The sequence below is a fragment of the Polypterus senegalus genome, chromosome 15 (genome assembly GCF_016835505.1).
Source record: "Polypterus senegalus isolate Bchr_013 chromosome 15, ASM1683550v1, whole genome shotgun sequence".
Classification (NCBI taxonomy): Eukaryota; Metazoa; Chordata; class Cladistia; order Polypteriformes; family Polypteridae; genus Polypterus; species Polypterus senegalus.
The window spans coordinates 17,815,256-17,837,988 of record NC_053168.1 but is presented as its reverse complement, the minus strand read 5'-3'; the positions used below and the strand labels follow the sequence as shown (position 1 = coordinate 17,837,988).

At 37.7% G+C, this 22,733-nt stretch overlaps 1 protein-coding gene across 5 annotated transcripts; it reads right to left on the bottom strand.

Moving 5' to 3' along the window:
* Positions 1 to 4,070: 4,070 nt before the first annotated feature.
* On the bottom strand, positions 4,071 to 19,902 carry LOC120515900 (iroquois-class homeodomain protein irx-4-like). Of its 5 annotated transcripts, XM_039737264.1 has the most exons (7): positions 19,756 to 19,902; positions 17,821 to 17,956; positions 12,426 to 12,582; positions 11,568 to 11,819; positions 10,713 to 10,819; positions 8,648 to 8,964; positions 4,071 to 5,313 (listed from the first exon to the last, which is right to left on the bottom strand). In XM_039737264.1, the coding sequence occupies exons 3-7, from the start codon at positions 12,468 to 12,470 to the stop codon at positions 4,601 to 4,603; spliced, it is 1,434 nt and encodes a 477-aa protein (XP_039593198.1). In that variant the 5' UTR covers positions 12,471 to 12,582; positions 17,821 to 17,956; positions 19,756 to 19,902; the 3' UTR covers positions 4,071 to 4,600. The 5 variants fall into 5 exon arrangements, with proteins under 5 accessions (XP_039593198.1, XP_039593196.1, XP_039593195.1 ...); XM_039737262.1 differs by lacking the exon at positions 17,821 to 17,956 and having other exon boundaries at positions 11,568 to 11,914; XM_039737261.1 differs by lacking the exon at positions 19,756 to 19,902 and having other exon boundaries at positions 11,568 to 11,914.
* Positions 19,903 to 22,733: the final 2,831 nt, after the last annotated feature.

The following is a 22,733-nucleotide window of genomic DNA, read 5'->3' as shown; positions in this document are numbered from 1 at the left end:
TAAGACCTGTGACAGGTTCCGTAAATAACCGATCTGTGAAATATCGGTACGTTCCTAATTATAAAAGGACTCTTGACGTTACAAGTAAGGCTTCTTTCCAATATTTTGTAAAACCTCCTGCAGAGGAAGTTAGCCTTACACTCTCCAAAATAAATGCTGCTAAAGTGGCTCTTCAGAGCAAGGCCACAGAGGAACCATTTTTGTTTCACAAAATGGCCATCCATATGAAGGTTCCGGAAAGAACATTCAAGATAGATAACAACGTTCCATGTAATAGGAAGGATTCGTGAAATACCAGTGGGTTCATAATTTTTAAAGGACTCTTGATGTTGCAAGCTATAATTTTTCCAACACCATGTAGAACCTCCTGCAATGGAAGATGGTCTTATACCACTCGTAAAAAATAAAGGTGCCAAAGAGGTTCTGTGTAACAATGTCATAAGGGAACCATTTTTGTTTCACAAAACAACAATCCACATGAAGGTTCCAGAGAGAACCTTAAAGATCTGTAATAGGTTCCATATAATGGGATGATGACAGAGTTATGAAATACCAATGGGTTCACGTTTACCAAAAGAACTCAATGTTGCAAGCCTGGATCCTTTCCGAAAATTTGTAAAAGGTTCTACAAAGGAAGTTAGTCTTATACTTTTAATAACAAATGTGCTGAAGTGTTTCTTCGCAGCAATGCCATAGAGAGACTATTTTTGTTTTCCATAACCTTCCATATGATGGTTCCACTCAGAACCTTTATTCAGATCCATAACTGTTTCTATAAACAGATAACAGATTTGTGAAGTAACAGTCGGTTCGTAATTATAAAAGGACAATTTGGAAAAACCCCTACGCTCTTAAAAATTAAAAGAAGCCAAAGAGGTTTCTGCGGAGCAATGTCACAGGTGAACCACTTTTGGATGACAAACAAAGAAATTCACATGAAGATTCCAGAAAGAATCTTTAAGATATACAGAACAGGTTCTAGAAATAGATAACATCTTGTGAAATACCAGTGGGTTTAGGATGATAAAATAACTCTTGATAGTGCAAGCTAGGCATCTTTCCAACAACCTTTTTTATATAAAAATCACAGACATAGAGCGGCACGCTGGCGCAGTGGGTAGTGCTGCTGCCTCATAGTTAGGAGACCCGGGTTCACTTCATGCGTCCTCCCCGCGTGGAGTTTGCATGTTCTCCCCGTGTCTGTGTGGGTTTCCTCCCACAGTCCAAAGACATGCAGGTTAGGTGCATTGGCGATCCTAAATTAGCCCTGGTGTTTGTGCCCTGCGGTGGGCTGGCACCCTGCCTGGGGTTTGTTTCCTTCCTTGTGCCCTGTTTTGGCTGGGATTGGCTGCAGCAGACCCCCGTGACCCTGTAGTTAGGATATAGCAGGTTGGATAATGGATGGATCACAGACATAACTTTTTAAACACTCTCCCTCTCTCTAATAGAAGCGAATCTGCAGAACATCCTGCAAAGTTAGTCTTTCGCTCTGAAAAATAAATGGCCAATGTGGATTTTCTGAAAAATGCCATAGGGGAACCATTTTTGGATCTCTAAAGAAGCATCCGCATGAAGGTCCCTTGAAGAACCTAAATTGAAATCCATAATAAGGTTCCATAACTGGCATTGAATGGAAGATAACAGATGGGTTTGTGATTAGAAAACGGCTTTTTCTGCCTACAGTAACACAGGTGGAGATGAAGGCTTTCTTGTTAGCAGCTCCAGCTCCAGACTAAAACGGTAAGAGGGGCCTCTTAAATACGAGGGGCATGGTATGATAACATCCTAAAAATCCAACAAGTAACAGTATACTCAACAGCATGGTGGGGGGCAGCTTGACATGATATTTGGTGGGAGTGGGTCTTAGCCTGGCTAATTGACCCCTGGAACTGGGCCTGTCTGTTAGTATCCTGCTAGTTACAATTTTAAAAACATGGATGGTTCTTTAATACTATTTCTCAAGGCTGTGTGGTTGCTCCTACAACCCTTGCTTGACAAAAAAAATTTCATACTGGGAAAGGTTCTTTGCTTTTGAGATTAGTTCTTTGGACTTTGAAAGGGTCCCTAATATGCTGACAAAATGTAAACCATTAATGTGTCACAGGCAGGGATACTAACAGATTAAGGAAACCTGACCTTAGATGATAATAAAGATCGGGAGCCCATTGGTATTTCCAAAATTTGCCATCATCTAATCACGTTTCTTTATGGAACCTGTTAGCGATCTAAATACGTAGGTGATCGTTTTGAAACCTTCATGTGGATGGTTCTTTTAGGAACCAAAGATGGATCCCCTAGGGCATCACTCAGAAGAACCAAATTGGCACCTTTAGGTTTTAAGAGTGTAGGCCACTATACATTAAAGACCGTCTGTTTTTTCCACATATTAGGAATCTTTTCAAAGCCTCCCCAAAAAACAATTTTGCATTCAAGAACCCTTTCCAGAAGGAAATGGCTCTTTGTCAAGCAAGGTATGACTCGACCCAGTAAAGTGCTACAAATGAACCAGTACTCGTAAAAATAAAGGTGCCAAAGTGGTCCTGTGGGGCAGCCCCATAGGGGAACCGTTTTTGGTAAGAACTATCAATATGAACATTCCAGGAAGAACCATTATTTAGATCTGTAACAGGCTTCATTGATAGCATGAATAGGTAACAACGGACTTAAGAAATCCCAATTGGTTGATGATTTTTTAAAGGACTTTTGTTGCATACAATAACACAGATCTTGATCTGTTATTATCCTGCTAGTACCCATTAAGGATTTTCATTTTGCCCACATGTTAGGAACCTTTTCAAAGCCACGAAAAAACAATTTCACATTGAAGAACCCTTTCCAGAATGAAACAGTTCTTTGTCAAGCAAGGTTACTACTCAACCCAGTAAAGTGCCATTAATAATTCATTATTATTTTTTAAGAGTGGCACCTTAATAATGAAGGTGCCAAAGTGGTTCTGTGGAACAATGCCAGGGGGCCCTCTTCAATGGCGCTATATGGCTCTTTACTGGGTTGTGTGGTTCCTCATAGAGCCATTGCATGACAAAGAACCATTTCACTCTGAGGAAGGGTTCTCGGTCTAAGAAGTTGATTCTTTGTGCTTTGAAAAACTTCCTAATATGTAGAAAATTAAAAAAAAAATCTTTAATGTATGGTAGGCTTCAGGACACTAACTGATTAAGAAAGCCTGCGTCATTGCATGCAGCATGTAAAATTGTGACTCATTAGTATTTCACAAATCTCATCATCTATTCACGGTTATTTATTGTGTGGACCCTGTTATGGAACTAAATGAATAAAAAGGTTCTTTCTGGACCCTTCATGTGGATGGGCCTTTTGGGAACCAAATAAGCTTCCCTTTGTGGCATTGCTCTGAAGAACCACTCTGGCACGCATATTTTTATGAGTGAGGAATGATTTTTACTTCCCATAAAGAACCATTCACATCACGGATCCAGAAAGAACCTTTAATTTCTTTAGATCCATAAGCGGCTCACATGAATGTTCTCAAAGGAACCTTTATTTATTTAGTTCTGTATCTGATATCCATGAATAGGTAAGAACAGACTTGTGAAATCCCAATAGGCTTCCGATTTTGAAAGCACTTTTGTTCCATACAGTAACACACAGCCACATTTTAGGTTTTCTTGATGTGTTATTATCTTGCTGGTATCCTGCTATACAGTAATTGGTTTCCATTTTGACTACATATTAGGAACCTTTACAAAGCACCAAAAATCCAACTTCAAATGCAAAAGAATCCCTCCCAGAATGTAATGAATCTTTATCAAGCAATGACTCTTTAACAAGGAACGGCACAATGGCTCTGTAAACAGCCATTACAGAACCGTTATTTTTAAGAGTATACTTGGCAATACGTTTTAATTCACTCTTCGAATTTAAAGTTTACCATATAAATTAATAAATGAGTGAGAGCGAGTAGTCCAAAAAAAAAAATCAAGTCATAGCTAACGGGTATAAAAGTCCTGTTGCAGTCTATAGAAAAAAAAACCAATCAAGTCAGTCGCATTAAAGAAAAACAATAATAATGTAAGCAGACAACACCCGATGCGTACATCCGAAACAGATCATTTATTAAAGTGAACATACGTTTAACAAATCCTCCCGATCGTAAGGAAAAAGTGTGCAGTTATGTGAAATGTTAAGCAGTGATGTTCGTGACTCTGGCTGACAATTGCGATTATTAAAATAGGAAAATCAGAAGTCTTTTTTTCTTTTTTTAATTTTCTGCATGCCTTTAAAGGAAACAAAGTTCACTAATACGGTGTTTTTCGTCTCTTTTTTTTTTTTGTAAACGTTTTCAAATGTAAACTTTCATGTATACCTCTACATTTTAACGTGCTTCCTTTAAAATGAAACATAGTTGGTAAAACACCAACTATAGTGAACTGCTGTCAATACAACCCATTGAAGAGAGAGAAAAAAAAAAAAACAAAAACAAAAGTCCCTTGGCTGATCAAATATAAATGCGATTCCAGCATTCACGAAGCACAAGTATCAGGCTGTAATCGAGCGTTTCCACGTTTCTCAAGAGTACATCCCAGAGTAGCGTTTTGCTGCTGCCAACCAAGTTTTATGTTCGTTAGGAGCAAAACATTTTGCTGCTCGTTTTAGGGAAAAGCAGGGTGTCTTTACTGGCCTCTTGATGTTGCAAGCTAGGCACGTGTCCTTTAATGACATTTGTCGTATTGGCAAGGGACCGTCCCAGGACCCCCGCCTCCAGCGCCGCGCCTTTGGTTGTGGCCCACGAAACTGTGGTATTGGTCAATGCTTGGTTCAAAGTGCTGTGCCTAAACAAGGGGTCGTGGAAAACGCCGTCCACCCAGTTTCTCAGAGTGGTGACCGGTGAATCCTGCTGTCTGTCCATTACGCTGACGGGAGATGACACGGTGGGCGTGGTCGGGATCACCTGTTGGCATTTCAACATGCATGACGGGTATTCTGTTTGGTTCAAAGAAGTGGCGGTCTGCGCCAAAGACCAGATCCTCGGTTTGCTCTCCAGCATTTGCTGGCTCTGTTCGAAGCACATTTTTGTCTGCCTGGCAGATATTAGATCGTGCTCGCAATCACCAGACGCCGATTTAAGACAGTTTTTGCCGATGTCCTCGTCCCCTTCTAAGGAGGCTGTGATGGGCATCTTCAAGGCAGCGTCTTTGCAGCGGTCACTTGTCCGCAAGTGACTGCTGTCCATGTGAAACTGGCGCTTGAGGTCACATTCGGGACTCTCAGACTCGATGGCTTCAAACTCATCCAGGTCGCTTAGCTGTAGCTCTTTTTCTTCCCTGCTTCTGATATCTGGATAACAAAAAGGCGATAAAAAAGTTAAGCGATTTATTCCAGGGAAACTACTCACTAATAGAACAGAATATTAAAACTAAATGAATATGAGGTTCTTATTATCTAGCTATGCATCCATTTTTCTAAACCTGCTTTATAATGAGAAGGGTTTCGCGGAAGATGGAGCCTCTGCCATGCAACAAGAGTAGAGCGCAAGACTGGAATGGCTCATGGACAGGGCGCCAGTCCATGCCTGCGTGAACACACTCTGTCTCTTTTACACACACACACACACACACACACACACACACACACACACACACACACAGGGGACAATTAAGCTCAATCCACCTCTAAATAATATTCCCTTTTTATACATTTTATTGCGTTCCAATATGGAACCTAGTGGCCACTTTCGGCAATAACAGCTCAATAAATATGAAAATAAGTGATGATTTCTTGACATCCTCCAAAATTATTAAACATAAAAAAGAAAACATTTTTTTAAACATAAATGTATGTATATGGCAGTTTTAAAAGTCATGCTTTCTCCAGAATAACACCAGTCTATTGTAAAGATAGCACGCACAAACACACACGCGCGCGGGTCAATGTAGCATCGCCGACCCACCTAACCTCCATGTCTTTTTTGAAGGAAACCTGAGCACGCGAGGTAAACATACAAACTCCGCGCAGGGATAACCCGGGGTCTCTTAACTATGAGGCAGCAGCGTTAACACTGCGCCACCGTGTTCTTATTACATTGTCTTGAAGTAATGATGTGTTATTGAAAAGAAGAAGAGGAGAGGCTGTATTATTGTTTACAGGAAAAGGTATATAGCGCCTTTAACAGAGAATAGCATCTCAATAAGAAGATAAAATGCTTCGTTATCATTTGAAGAAAAGCGTTTTGCTTTATAGCGCCTTGTTACAGACAACAGCAGCCCCAATGAGTTTTACGAGTACAAGCAGCTGAATGTCAAGCAGTTTAAATGACTCACTAAGGCAGAGGCTGAAGGAACAACACGTTGGAATAAAGCTTCAGGCCACATGGCACAGTGTACACTGATCAGATACCAACGATCAAATCATCATCATCGTAAATATAGAAATAAAAAATGAAAATAAAGATCGAGATCACCTGGATTCGGGGCACCAACATTAGAGTTGTCCCTGTGGTTGTCGGGCCTCTAAGTACTAACAAAATAGGAGCTGCCAGGACACTATAACAGCCCAAGAAGCACAGAAGGTTACGCTGATGAGAACGGCTGAAATGTTTTCTAAAGTGCTGGGTTAAACCTTCGGGCCTTGGTCATGACACGGACACCGCGACAGTCGTCAGAAATTGCCGAGATAACAAATTATTATTATTATTATTATTATTATTATTATTATTATTATTATTATCATACCCATCCATTTTCCTAATCAGCTTATTCACACTCTTAAAAATAAAAGGGTCAAAGTAGGTCCTCTGAGCGATGCCATGGGGGAGCCCAAAAGAACTATCTATAAGTTGCAGAAAGAACCGTTATATAAATCTATGTCAGATTTCATAAATAATCGTGAACAGATGATACCAGATCTATGAAACACCAGTGGCGTCATAATTTTAAAGGGTTCTCCCCTGCTTACAATAGCACAGTCACGGCTCAGGTTATGGTATCCTGCAAAGTACCCTAAAGGTTCCTGTTTTGTCCGCATATTAGGAACCTTTTCAAAGCCCAAGAAATCAACTTCATATAGCATGGAGCCCTTCCAAAAATGACATGGTTCTTTATCAAGCAATGGGTCCACAAATTGCCACCCAATCTAGTAAAGAGCCATTACAGAACATTTATTTTTAGAGTGCAGGGCAGAGTCGCGGGGAGTGGGAGCCTCTCCCAGCAGTCACCAGGTGCAAAGCGTCACTATGTTAATAAAATCCTAAACATACTGTATGAAGGGCAGGGTAAACACCTGGATAAGGACTCCAGCCCATCGAATTATTATTATTATTAATAATAATAATAATAATAATGATAATAGATAGATAGATAGATAGATAGATAGATAGATAGATAGATAGATAGATAGATAGATCTGTTGAGATCTAGATTTCCTAGTACACCCGTCAATTGCAGACGAGAGGAAGCAAATTAAAATAACAATAACAAATAATAATAATAATAATAATAATAATAATAATAATAATAATAATAATAATAATAATAATCTGCCTGGAGACACTGCGCAGGACAAAGTGATGAATTGATGGATAGATAATAATATTAATAATTAAATAACTCACCGAAGTTATACAAAACAAGCCAAGCTTGTTGGAAACGTATTGGATTTTGGCATCAGCAATTTATTTCACTGCATAGTGCACTGTTATATGTATCATTTGTATGTGACAAATAAAAGTTGATTTGATTTGCTCTCAGGATTGCATTCCATTCCCCATTATCATTCAAATGCTCTCTTAGGTTTTATGTCTGTTATGCACTAAATATAAACTTTAGGAGATGATTTTTATAGCTCTACGCACTAATGAAGATGTATGCCACCATTTGCTGAACCCTCCTTCCTTGTGGATTCACAAGGATGCCGGGGTCTATAACAGCAACTACTAGCCTATACATGACGTAAAGTAAATAACGAGCCATATTAACGCACACATCCACAATATGCTAATTAACAGTAACCATTTTATCTAATCGTGGGTCTCTGGACTGTGGGAGGGACCCTAAACGAAACGGGGAGAACATGCGAACACCACAAAGAAAATATCCTGGCTCAAGAACGGACGTCGATTCCGAGCGCTGTGCGGTACCAGTGCGGCCCCATCGCTTCCTCCTAAAGAGTATGAACATAAGGGATTATTAATCTTTATAAATTCTACACGGTTATTTAAGCAATTCACTATAGGCAGGCGGTGTTGCATCGTGGTTAAAAGTTGTGACTTCGAACACTGATGTTGTGGGTTCAAATTCCGCCAGTGTCACTGTATGACCCTGAGCAAATTACTTCACCTGCCTCTACTTCAAATAGAAAAAAACAATTGCACCTCAAATGTTATTAAAATGCCCAGTGTTCGTTATATTCCATCATCACCAAAACTTCCGCGTAAAGTCAGAATATAAAAAGTTGCGACAACGGTTAAAATGCGGTAGTTTCATATTATTGCAATGCTTTTGGGACCCTTGGGCACTAAGTGTTAAATTTCGTATACTTCTATTAGGGTAATAAAAGGACAATCATTATTAGTTACAGTAAGACTACCTAATGAAAACTGACGTCAGTGATTTGGGTTGTGTGTGACATTCCTAAAACGTGTGCAAAAAGTATAAGAGCCAAGGTTAATTCTAACCGTCATCCTCCTTCTCATTCTTTATGTGGCCTTCTTGCGACTCGTCCTCTTCTTCTGCATCATCGTACTTCTTTCCCTCGGAGCATTTGTTTCGTGGTGGCCAAGTCATCTTGTTTTCTTTTTTTAGTCTCCGCCTTGCATTGGCAAACCAGGTAGATACTTGGGTGAGGGTCATCTTAGTAATGATGGCGAGCATGATTTTCTCTCCTTTAGTGGGGTACGGATTCTTCCTGTGTTCCTGGAGCCAGGCTTTGAGAGTGCTCGTTGTTTCTCGAGTGGCATTTTTCCTCCTTGTCCCACCATCCATGGTTCCATACCTGACAAAAACAGAACCACACATTAACTACGGGGTCGTAAAAATAGAAACGAAATGTTTAGCAAACGTTTATACATTTTTGAAGCCGCTAGATCTAATTCAGTGCCTCGGTCAATTTGAGGAAGAGGGTGGAGCGACGGGTGCTTGCAGCCAATGCCGGCAGCATCGAACGCAAGGCAGGAACCCACCCCAGGAACGTCAATAAAAATGAAAGCACAGCGATATAAAGTGTAAAAATGATAAACATGGAGTAATTGTAATGTACAGTTTACACCATACAGAACAAACGTCAAGCAGTGACACCATATCCTATCTTCAAGTTTGCGATCCCCGAGGATAAAATAACCCGCGCTACAAATGCTTGATTGTGCTAAAAAGGACCCTCTGGTTAAATTGTATCATAAAGAAATATTAGTGTAGCTATGTTCGCTCTAAAGTCATAATTACAACTTCGCCTAGCTTAAGGCTCACACTGCTTTCGTTATGGTCATTCTTTTTTATTATTTAAATGTTTACAGAGAGTATTAAAGCGAAAGTGTGCTTATTAATAATTAATACAACCCTGAAAGCGTGCTGTGCGTCGTACTGAGTCTGATCTTAGGGAGAAAATGTCCAGGATCTGTGAGTAAATTCATAAACGCATCTGCGTTAATGTACTCGTTTGTATTTACCTCAGGAGCTACTTTCATATATTATCTATATATTAATTTAAAACACGCAGATGAATTTTGCCTCGTTGTTTATTTAATATTCCCCATTACTTCCAATCAGATGCAAATATGGCTTAGCTGTTAATGCTTTTCACCTCAAGACATATTGCTGCGGGTTCAAATCCCGTCACTGGTATTGTACGACCATGAGCAAGTCACTTCACCTACTCGTGCACTATATATATATATATCCGTGACCCTGTATTCGGATTCAGCGGGTTAGAAAATGGATGGATATATATATATATATATATATATATATATATATATATATATATATATATATATATATATATATATATATATATATATAACCAAATGTTTCAAGTCGTCTTTGATAATATAATAATAAAGTTAACTGATGAGTTGTCAGAGGCAGTGGATTCTGTGGTTCCTGACCTTTGGTTGATAAAGCAACATTTAATTCCAGGAAGGGTCCTTTGCATTAGAAGTTGGTAGGCTTTGAAAAGGTTCCGAATATGTAGAAAAAATAAGAAGATATCTTAATGTGGAGTACCTAGCAGGATACTATCAGAGCATGAAACGCTGAACGCAACCTGTGTTATTGTATGCCTCTCATTGATCTAAATAAATGCGGGTTCTTTCTGGAACCTTCATGTGGATGGTTCTATAAAGAGTGTATAATGTCTTCTAAAGACCTACATTTCCACGTTGGGACAAATAAACTATCTATCTATCTATCATATAGTGCCTTTCACATATCTAGCTATCAGCCTTAGTTCATTATACAATTAGTAACAGCATTGGCAACCAAACTTATGAAAAAATCAGTTAACAAAACTTAAATATAAAAATTTTAGGCTGTATTATTAGCAAAACACACACACATATATATATATATATATATATATATATATATATATATATATATATATATATATATATATATATATATACATACATACATAAAAGCAATACATATTACATTATCAAAGCACGCCGTAATGTTTGTGCACTTATATCCTGTAACCGTGGAAAACGTGGATTAGCTTTAATTTAATTTATTGATCGATTTTACCTGTCATACTGATACTGTCCCAAAGTAGCATCATAAGGATAGTAGGCAGCTGCTTGGGTGATCCCCGCATGCGCAGATCCTGTCCCATCTTTCGTGTCAAATGCCCCCTAAATCAGAAACAGGTGATGATACCTTGTTAGCCGTTACTCTCAACCGATGACCTTTAGCGGCATTCAAGTAAAAATATGCAGTCAATAGATCATACCTACCAAAAAAAAAAAAATTATAATTCTTGTTTGCAATCGGACAGGCAGCTTTTAAACCTGCTGCATGGTTCTGATACGCATCATCTGCATGAATAATTCAATGGCATATGCCGCTTCCGATGGGTAGTTTATCAAAGAAATATCAGAAAAAGTGCAGAAAAAATACCACAGTAAGTTGCACCAGAAGCACAGTCCGTGAGCCTGGTATTTAAAAAAGCGATCAAAGTAATCTACAAGCTGTGCTTTATTCTGGGATAGGAGTAACATAACAATAAATGAGTGTTTTCGTGATGTTTTCACGATCTTATAGTACGATAAAAAAAAAAATTAAAAAATCAAAGAGCAGACGACACGTGCAATCGAACATTTCGCAATATAAATCGAGTTTGATCGCGTGTCACCTGCAATCCAAGCCATAATTAATAGGTCGACTTGCCCGTACAATGCAGAGGTACATTTGCCAATTAGTTCAAAATGAAAAGCCGCTGTTCTGCTTGAAAAGATAAATCACAACCATCAAACTGCAGTGTATTTGATTGAAACAAGCACTTTGTGAGGGACAAAGAGGTGCAATTATGTAAGCCTTAATTGGTTCTGATATAATAATCAATGGCGAGGAAAAAAAAAAAAAGATGAGAGAATCGCTTACCAAGGAGTAGAAAGCCGAGGCGTCAGCGCCATAAGCCACATAGTTCCCGTAGCCTTGGCTGCTGGTGTAAGGGCTTCCATAGACACCAAGAGCCGCCGCCGAGTTGAGCTCGTGTCTGGCCGTGGCCAGCAGCCTGCTCTCGTAAACGGGGCAGTACACCGGCGTCTGAGCACTGGCTGCGGAGCCGGACTCGGACAGGCTTCGGCCACTGGATTCGCAGCAGGTTGTCAAGGAGTTGGTGGTCATCAGGAACTGGAGGGGACAGCGACAGCATGCAGGGATAAGAGACCGGGATAAGGCGACTGTGTTCTCTTGTCTGCAGTCTTTCTGAATTACGTGCTGCATCACTCCAGAGTGAACATGTGCATAAGACATTGTACATTTCTTAAAAGCTTTACAAGTTGGACTGTACTGACAGATATAATACTCATGAAAATATTTACACACAAACAAGCATATTGTTTACCTATATATATATATATATATATATATATATATATATATATATATATATATATATATATATACACACACATACATACACACACGTAAAATTTTTACTCTATACAGTTTTTAATGCGGTGAGCATAACTTACACCAGAAATTAGAATTATCCATAAATAGTTAACTCGTCATCTTTTTTCAATACCCACCAGCACCGTCTTTATCTACCAGATCTAACAAAGTGCATTCCTTTCATATGCAGAGAACGTCCCTTCGTTATCTTTATCTGAAGTACTTTTAAAGCCGAGCGTTAGTAAATATGTAGCTGTAGGCGCTTTCCTAAACTTTTGTAATCAATAACCTAATACATTCAGTCTAGTTTCCCCTTTCGATAATCAATAAATAAACCCTTACCTGGGGTGCGGATGAGTACGGATATCCGAATTGTGGGTATGACATGGTAGAGAGGTCCCAGTAGTCAGAAATAAAGAGAGACGCCTGGTCTCAACGCTATTGCAGTCTTGCTGTGTTTCACTGTACCAATTGATTGGTAAGCACAGGCTCCTAGATGCTTATAGGACGAAGCAGAATACCATATTTAATTTGTTAAAATGCTTCTCCAAAGGGTTTTCTGGAATACATCAGGTAGCTTTGATGCATCTCAAATTCTTTTTGCAAGAGATGAGCTCACTAACGTGCAAGAAAACATACGACCATCCAGAAAAAAATCACTTTGGTGATGGAAATACATATTTTGCTTTTTAAAAAGTAGTATAAAACACGTCAGCTCAGATGCACGTTGTTTTAAACACCAGTGACTCTGACGTCAGATGAATCCCCCTCAAAATGACCAGACTGTAACTTTAATATGCATTTCTTGGGATCATAGCCTACCAATTTACTAGAATTGTGGCTTTTCAAATATTCTGCAATATATTAACATTTGCACAAAAGCAAACTTTCAAAAAAAAAAAGAAAAAAGATATTATTTGGAAAAAAAACTGTAAAGTAAATGTACCTGGCATAATTAAACTAATCAATGCTCCTCTCCAAGTCACTGAGGGATGGAGAGAACTTTTAATTAGAAATTAATTAATGAGCTCCTGCCTCACTCCACCCTTTTCGAAATAATTAGTTTCAAGTACAAATGAGGCAAACCAAGTAAAACATACACTCCAGTACATCTTCTGTCAGGTTCTGACAAAGCATTTGTCACATCAGAAAAAATGTTTTAAAAAAAATGAAATTAAAATAAAAATTAAAAATAAGATAAAAAATACAGGAGCACATCTTTTTAACGATATTCCATTCTCTACTTGACTGTTTCACTATATGTGCTCTTTAAAATGTTGGGAAACACTAAAATGAATAGATTCAACGCTATCTATGCTTTTCTATCTATCTATCTATCTATCTATCTATCTATCTATCTATCTATCTATCTATCTATCTATCTATCTAATATAATGGCTTTCATATCTATCTATCTATCTATCTATCTATCTATCTATCTATCTATCTATCTATCCAGACATTAATTTTTACCTGTCTGTACCATGCTAATATTACATTTAGGAGAGAAATGATTTCTGAATATTTTTCTTTGCGCATTCAATGGATGTCTTTTCATTCTACATTAAGTCACAGTTTTAAATTGCAGAAAACCTAAAATACAAAATATATTAATTTCATTTAATTAATACCTTACTCCCCCCCATCTTTTCCTGTATAATGAACACAATCAATTAAAATAATAAATACTTAAACAATGTATTAACAAACAACCCAGCTCATCTCGCCTGATGACAACCGGCTGACGGTTAGACCCGAATGTCTGCCACGCCTATTAGATGAAAACGAGTCTCTTTATGATTGAAACAGTAAGTTAAACATTCCTGTTCATCAATGATGGTGTGCATGCCTTGTTGTAGTGATATATTCTCGCCTTTTCATAAACACTTTTGTTTGCTTTGATAGTTTAAAATTGCGTAGATTATAAGGCTTATTTTTTTTAATGACTCTAGTTCCTGGAAGTAAGATATTGATAGCTTGAAGTGAATATCGAATATTGCTGCTTTCTGACAGCTTTTCTTTTCCGCTTCAGCAGCCCTGCCGGGTAATGAAGTGCCTTTTTTTTTTTTTTTGTATTACACATTTGAAGCGCGCCTTTGAAGCGTTAAAGCAACTTTAATTCAGGAGCTAAATGTTATGTTTTGTACATAGGTGGTAGTGCAGGCTGGATGTGCGGTGCTGGTGTGCAGACTTGCTCAGCGATCCCCGGGTTCAGACATGTGAATAGCCCCAGGGTCACACTCAAATTAATGATGATGTTCTCCTCTTCTCCCCAGCTGGAAGACTGCCTGCAACAAACGAATCTGCCCACAATGACAGCTCGATTGAGGGTGATTGATGACTATCTGGAGACCACAGCCAACATAATATAATATGTGCTGCATAATTGCTTTCATTTACAGATGAAAGTACTTGTACCCAAATTAAGTTAGGCTACATAAAACAAGTTGCTGGCATTTAGGGGCAGCTTTCAAAATAATGAATTCTTCGTAAATTTAAATTATCAAGACGGTTCCTCTCTTTCTCCTCAGCTTGAAGTAATAACCTATATGAATCATGAAGTCAACATATTTTAGGAAGTGCATCGTTTATTTTCTGTTATTGATTTCTTTATTTTTAAAAAGGGCGTAACCTTTACGGTTTATGTGTAAACCTCATCATTCTGCATGCACCTTTCATAGATGATTTCTGCTAATTGGCCGACTTGCATATTCACATATTGACGAGATCCCTTTTTGTCATTCTTGAATGTACAAAAAAAATTGAAACATTTAAAATTATTCCTTTATTTATTATTTGATACAGACGACTTTTAAAATCACGGTGCTAAAAGAAATTAATAGATGCTAATATAGAGACTTAAAACATCACTTTAACTAAACAGTTCGGGCAAACAACTGATCCCTTCTAACCAAAGACCATTTTCAGGCCCATAGATGTTCAGCCTAGCAATTTGCCGCAGAAGATGTCTCTTGTGTTTTCTGATGTAACAGTAGATAAGTGCCAGAGAGTGACACACAGAACACTTGAGAATACTCTTCTTGTTAAGACCACTGCACTTTAATAGGCTATAGCATGAATACAGTATTTATAAACCCTTTTAGAAGGCCTTAAATATCCTTTTATATCAATTATGGACACTAGTGTTACTGCCTTCAATTTATCTCGAGAATAAAATCATCCTTTTAATAGTTTTTCCGCTCCATGCCTAACTGCATACAATATAATACACGATAGTTCACCATAATTAATTTGACATTTTACGCATTCTAATAATCTTGTTTGTACACAAATTCAATAAAAGCATGGTGGACCTTTAGTATACGAAAACTGCCATAAATAGGATCTCCTCGTGTCACCTCGGATAATAACAACCAGGCAATCAGAGAGCTGCTCTGCTCACAGGACTTTCGCTTACTTCCATCTAGTAATGTGCATTTCTTTCAGCATTTTTATTACCTGTCCTCTCTATTGCAGACACAGCCAGATCGACACAGACCGACGAGAGAAATCGAAAGGCTTAGAAGCGCAATAGACGCAGAAAAAACATACAGTAAAAGGAGCGATCGCAAAGCTGCACCTTTTACATATTCTAACGCGAGTGCATGCAAGTCAAGGGGCAGCGTCATTAAACTGAAATGCCTATTCAGTTATCTTTTTTGAACACGACAACAAAGGATTATTTTGTACTTTTACATGCATGCCATTAATTGTGTCGCTTGTGTAAGAATAAAAGAAAGCAGTTAATTTGTATAGCGCTATTGATATTCAACTTGTACTTACTCCCAGCAAAAGCACATGTAACATGAAATTATATCTACATAATGCTTGAGTGTGTGTGTGTGAGAGAGTGTGTGCGTGTCTCACAGACAAACACACACGCATATATGCTTTGAAAATTTTGGCAGACAAGCTTAATAACTTATCATGTCCAGTCTCCCATTCATGGCATATTTGAGCAAATACGGATTTACAACAAATGATGGACATTTCTAGTGCTCCTAAACGAGTTATTTTTATTTTTATTTTATTTAATATGTTCAAAGAGAGTACATACAGTGATTAATTTTGTCAAGGTATTATAAAAACCCTTAGACGCATTTCCTACTGGATTAACTTTAACCATTAAAATAAAGGGAAACAAAGCTGTGTTTAAAAAAAAACACCGAAGAGTTCCGTAATTAAACAAAGATAGGTGTTATTCGTTTCTATCTATCTATCTATCTATCTATCTATCTATCTATCTATCTATCTATCTATCTATCTATCTATCTATCTATCGTGTCTTTCACATCTATCTGTGTTTCTATATGTTATATAGTGCCTTTCACCTATCTATCTATTATGTAGTGTCTTTCAGATCTATCTATCTGTGTATCTATATGTTATATAGTGCCTTTCACCTATCTATCTATTATGTAGTGTCTTTCAGATCTATCTATCTGTTAGATAGATAGATAGATAGATAGTTCCTTTCATATCTATCTATCTATCTATCTATCTATCTATCTATCTATCTATCTATCTATCTATCTATCTATCGTGTCTTTCACATCTATCTGTGTTTCTATATGTTATATAGTGCCTTTCACCTATCTATCTATTATGTAGTGTCTTTCAGATCTATCTATCTGTGTATCTATATGTTATATAGTGCCTTTCACCTATCTATCTATCTATCTATCTGTCTGGTATACTTCATACTTCAGATCAGTCTGTAAAAGTCATGTAATATACTTATACTTTACACTAACGAAGCTGGAGCCATAAGCTCATCTATCTATAAATACCTGCCAAATATTTAATACATATTTTAAATGTGCATATTCATTGCTTCCCAGTAAACGATCATCAGTATCCAACGTATATTTTAAGAACAATCTATCTATTATATAGTGCTTTTCTATCTATCTATCTATCTATCTATCTATCTATCTATCTATCTATCTATCTATCTATCTATCTATCTATCTATCTATCTATCTATCTATCTATCTGTTATATAGTGCCTTTCCTATCTATCTATCATAATGTACCTGCTAAACATTTTTTTACATATTAATCGTGCAGATTCATTGCGTCATAGCAAACGATCATCGGTATCCTGAAGCCAGGCTGCATCTTTAAACAGCAAGTGCCTGAGAATATTTGTTGGCTTTGAGGCCAAAAACAATCACCATTCAAGGTCCCAATTTTACTTGTATTTTCCTCACTTTGCCTGCTCAAAATGCCGCTTACCGCTGTATACTGCATGTACTCCCAACTTTTGGGTGTTAATTCCTAAGCCATTGAGATATACAGTACAGACAGGTTTAGTGTATGCTAATGTCAGGATTCTCCTACTCCTGACCTTTCACAAATGCACTACTTAAACTCAGATTTTTGTTTTAAACATACAAAACAAACAAATAAACAAAATCCTTATTTATTGAGCTCCTTGGAAACGTGCAAATTATTTAATGGTATGGCTAATGTTAACAGTTTGCTTGTGACAAAAAAAAAAAACGAGAAAAAAGCAATTAGGTAAGAGAAGAGTTCTCCTTTTGCTGACCTTTCACGAATTAACCAGGTACACAGTTTATTTATTTTAAACATACAAACGAAAAATGAAACCCTCCTTCATTGAGCTCCATAGAAGCGTGCAAATTATTTGATGGTCTGACAAACGGTATGCTTGTGACAATAAAAGAGAGAGAAAGAGAAAAAGAAAGAAAGAAACTATAATAAAACAATCTACCTTATTCTTTCTCCAGCTTAATTCCTTGAAGAACAGTCTTTTCGTGACTGGGGGGATCCACCTTCATTTCTTGACTAGATACGTTCATTTTAGAGTGAGCTTCAGAAAATTAATGCAAGCGTTTCACTCTACCTGACTCTCTTGAAAAAAAAAAGTAAGTCCCTGGGCTCCACACTCACTTCACTAACCTCCCATAAAACTGTGACGTTAAGCATATAGTTATTGCGATCCTTCATCTTCCTACTACTGTACAGTATATATTTCTATATTTGTATATCTATAGAGAAATATCATACTGCATGTTTTGCAATGCTTAAACGGTTAAAAAAAAAGCCCTTCCTTATGTGTCGGCACGAAATAAGGAGCAGCCTTAGCTGGGTATTGATTATACGATACACGTTGTCCTCTGTTTAACCTAATGATTTTTTAAAGATCAGTCACACTAAAAAAGACGAGTTGATTAAGGATAAATAACTGCCTTCCACGCGGAAGTGTCTTCCCTTTAAAGGCGTTTAATATAAAATGAACACCGTCATTTTTTGACACATGGGTTACAGCTTTGAACTTCAAGCCTTGAGGCTGTGGGTTCCAATCCAGATTCTGACGCTTTGTGACCGGGAGTAAGTCACTTCACTTGCCGGTACGTTCCGATCGGACAGTTCAAAAAGAAATGCAACCACTTGTATCCCAAATGATGGAAGTCGCCTTGGATAAAGGAGTCTGCCAAGTGACCGATAATGATTTGTAGTTTGCAGTTCCACTGCTCATATATATATATATAGTGTCCTTCTTAATACACCGGTGATGCGTGAACTCCAGCAACAAATAGGGCATGGATTTATTTTGTTGATTTGAACTTTCTGCCACACATCTGAGTGATTACAATGATAAGTTTTTTTTTATATATAATTTCCTCAGTTGAGGTATCACTCCAAACCTGTAATTAGCTTGTTAAAACACGAAGCCAATTAATGACATTATGTAATTGCTGAGGAATTACGCTAAGGCATTTTGGTTATCTGATAACTTTTAAACGGGTTGATCATGACACCGTCATATTGTACATTTAAACACTCAGACATACACCCACTCGTTTAATGCTTCTCAACCCAATCCGAATGAATATCAGTTTCGCAATGTCGGAAATAAACTTAATAGAATAAAAAAAATTAATTCAGGAACAACATAATTGAATCTCATAGGCCAAATCAGTCGAGTAAATATTTGGGGATGTATTTCCTTTAACAAAATGTCTCCAGGAGCATTTAAAGGGGTTGCTTTAAGATATTATTCAGGTATTTCTTTATTGCAATATTGTTTTGATGAATTGGTTAATATTTTATGCAATCCACTAAAAAAACTTAGAACCTTGAATATGACAAGTAAAAAATTAAGTGATCGTTAAAAAGATTCCAAATATCTATAAGACTGCTCATGCATGTGAAAGAATCATACAATATTCAGGCAGGTAGAATTTTATTTGTATTTTATTATTCCGGTTCTCATGCTGTGTTGTTTTACTTCAAACTTTCTCCTTTTTTTTTTAAGATTTTTGTTTCTCTGAATGCAGTCTGCATCCTAATCATGTTGCTTTTCTTTTTCCTGTCAGTCACCTGTCAACTTCATAAGTCTATTTTCATTGACGTCGAAATTTGTACGTGTTCATCACATAATTCCATGAGAGGAGCGCCGAATGACTTTAGGGATTAAAGGAAAACAAATGGAAAACAAGACTTCGCGGTCTTCACAAGCAGTCAGAAACATCTAAAGCTCTATTCTGGACACACACTTTGGTTTTCATAATTGTGGGAAATTCTTTATTAGGCCTAAAAAAATTGAATTAGTGTATTTCAAATCATTTCAGGTAGAAACCGCACTCCGTGCCGTTAGTGAAAATGAAAGCGACAATTCCTTGTTTACTCTAATTATACTTACCAAAAGCATTGCAGCTCCGATTATTTTCAATGTTTCATCTGAAAACCTGTTGGGATGCTTTCCAAGTCTTAATTATTCCTCACATAGGTTGAGAACCCCACAGACTTTGACAGACTTGGTTGAAATGTCGTGTCAGGTGCTGGCGTACATGCAACAGACAGCACGAGTTGCTGTAATTCTTTGCTAATGTTAAGCTATTTAAAACCATGTCAATGAGTGCTGAATGACAGCCGCACTGATTTATTGAGTCTTCCCAGTGGTATTCAACACTTGTGAACTCAGACTTGTTTGTCCTCAGTTAACTCGTGCGGAGCCGCAGTTTAACCTTCTCTTGTGTTGAATAAAGATTGCAACAAAAACACCCAGTCAAAAACGTAACCTTTGACAAATGGGCTCTTAGTTAGCCAACGGAGATCTCAACGACTATGAGAGAAGGAAGTGTGGAGCAAAGAATTCCTTCATTAATGACAGTGAAACAGAACATTAGACATACGGTATACATAATTTAATATCCCCTTTAACGGTTAGCAAATAAACTAAACACGCATTCAGGACACAAGTAACTGTTTCTGTTTTCATCGATTATGTGCCATTCTTATAAAATAGTAAACACAGAAAAAAAAGCATGTTTTGCACATCTTAAATATTAAGTGAAGGCTAAGTTAAGCAGTTTCTTCAAATCAATTTAAATGTGAACCATTACACTCTCAGGTTGGAGTGCTGACAGTTCTCCGATAGTGCTCTGATTTGAAAAGTTCTGTGCCGCGGTTAAATAACTTAACGAAGCCAGTTAACCCCGGATTTGATAAGACAGATAAAGGCAAAAGAAAGAGGCTTGGAAAAGGAAATCTAAACTTTTTATGGCAACAGACTTTAATAGCACACAGCTTCCATCAATTTTTTATTAACCCGTTTATGCAGTTCAGTATCGTAGGGAGTCCATTCCTGTCCGGCAGTAACGGGATTGGTATGTCTTTTAATTATGATGTTCACACATGACAACTGAATCAGTTCTTCATTTAATATTGGGCCTGCTTTGACAACATTATTATTATTATTATTATTATTATTATTATTATTATTAATAATAATAATAATAATATTTATTTATTTATTTATTTTTTAATGAGCGAACACATAAATGTTCACTACCTCGTGAGTTTGGCAAAATCACTGAAATGTTCTGGAACCTCGCAAAATACACTGAAGACAATACAAGAAGGAATTTTTATTATAATCACTGTTTTGAGTTGAATTTAATGTTTTTGTAAGTGTCACAGAAGGCTAGGGAAGTGTGTTTCAGCTATGCTGGACAGCCAAAATGTGATCTGAGCTCTGATGCTAAATAGCAAAAAATGCAGAAGGAACCATAACTAAACAGAACATAACAAATGGTTGCAAAATAGCAATAAGTACAGTAAATACTGTATGGTAAAACAGTAAGGTCCCTTGGAGTAATCTGATTGGTCAATCTGGCTTTGGTGAGATTGGTTAGTCTGGCTTTGGTTACACAACAAAAGAGGAAGTGCGAGTGTGAGACGCACAAGGAAGAGTAAAGTCGTATGCTGAGAGAGTCGCCTTCAAAGATGGAAAGCATAAACCAGACAGGAGGCATGAAAGAAATAAATAAATAATGACAGGATCTGAGAGCAGGCTTTATGAGAACATGCTCGAGAAAGGGAGCACCAGTGACAAGAGGTTCAGACACACGATAGAGTAAAGGCGCTGAAAATACACACAAGGCAAGAGACAGTAAATATTGTTAAATGATTCTATTACCTGTTTTTGACAGGCACCTTTGCAAGTGTATATATATATATATATATATATATATATATATATATATTCCAGGGACCTCTGGAAATGCACTAATTCGCAGGGTTTAGCTTACAGAAAGCTGAGTGCAGGAGTCACGGTCAGATGACTGGAGATATGAGACTGTTAAATTCCAGTATTTAATATTTGTTTAACGTGAAAAAAAAACCAAATGAAACAATAAGCAAACAAACATGCTGTAGATAAACCAATATGGTGGAAAGAAAAGTCTGTCGTGAACAGGCAACCACTTCCGGTTGAGGGTGTGACTTCATTAAACTTTCTTACACACACACACACACACACACACACACACACACACACACACATATATATATATATATATATATATAGTGGCAGACGACTGGGGACCTTGCCCCACCAGGACGCCTGGATCAGGGAAGGACCAGGAAAGGGGCAATATCTTCCCTGGGCTCATCCCCCCTGAATTCCACCAAGGACCAAGGATACAGAGCTGGGTAGCTGAACCCTGTGGGGGTCTGTGGCCAAACCCAGGGGTGCCTGATTGGTTCTTGATCCCTGGAGGACAGCACTTCCGCCACACCAGGAAGTGCTGCCGGAAGACCATCACCGAGCACCTGGAGCACATCCGGGACATGATAAAAGAGGCCACCTCACTCCCTTTGAGGAGCTGGAGTCGGGAGGAGAAAGACGGAGCTTGCAAGAGAGGAGTGGAGGCGGCAGTAGAGAGACAAAGGACTGAAGAGTCGTGCATGAGTCGCTGGAACCACTGTTGTAGAGAGTGTAAAATAAACCATGTGTCGTGGATATTGGTGTCGAGTCTGTCTGTGGCCGGGCTATCTGTTACAATATATATAATAATATTATATATAATATAACTCTATATCCTTATATACAGTGGTGTGAAAAACTATTTGCCCCCTTCCTGATTTCTTATTCTTTTGCATGTTTGTCACACAAAATGTTTCTGATCATCAAACACATTTAACCATTAGTCAAATATAACACAAGTAAACACAAAATGCAGTTTTAAATGATGGTTTTATTATTTAGGAGAAAAAATCCAAACCTACATGGCCCTGTGTGAAAAAGTAATTGCCATCCTGAAACTAATAACTGGTTGGGCCACCCTTAGCAGCAATAACTGCAATCAAGCGTTTGCGATAACTTGCAATGAGTCT

What these genes read in the sequence shown, in the direction of transcription:
- LOC120515900 (XM_039737259.1), bottom strand. Translation starts at nt 11,942, where the DNA reads ATGTCTTATGCACATGTTCACTCTGGAGTGATGCAGCACGTAATTCAG. An exon ending in CCTCGGCTTTCTACTCCTTG is followed by an intron (nt 10,820 to 11,567) that starts GTAAGCGATTCT and finishes TTTCTGATTTAG; the next exon opens with GGGGCATTTGACACGAAAGA. An exon ending in GAATGAGAAGGAGGATGACG is followed by an intron (nt 5,314 to 8,647) that starts GTTAGAATTAAC and finishes TTTGTTATCCAG; the next exon opens with ATATCAGAAGCAGGGAAGAA.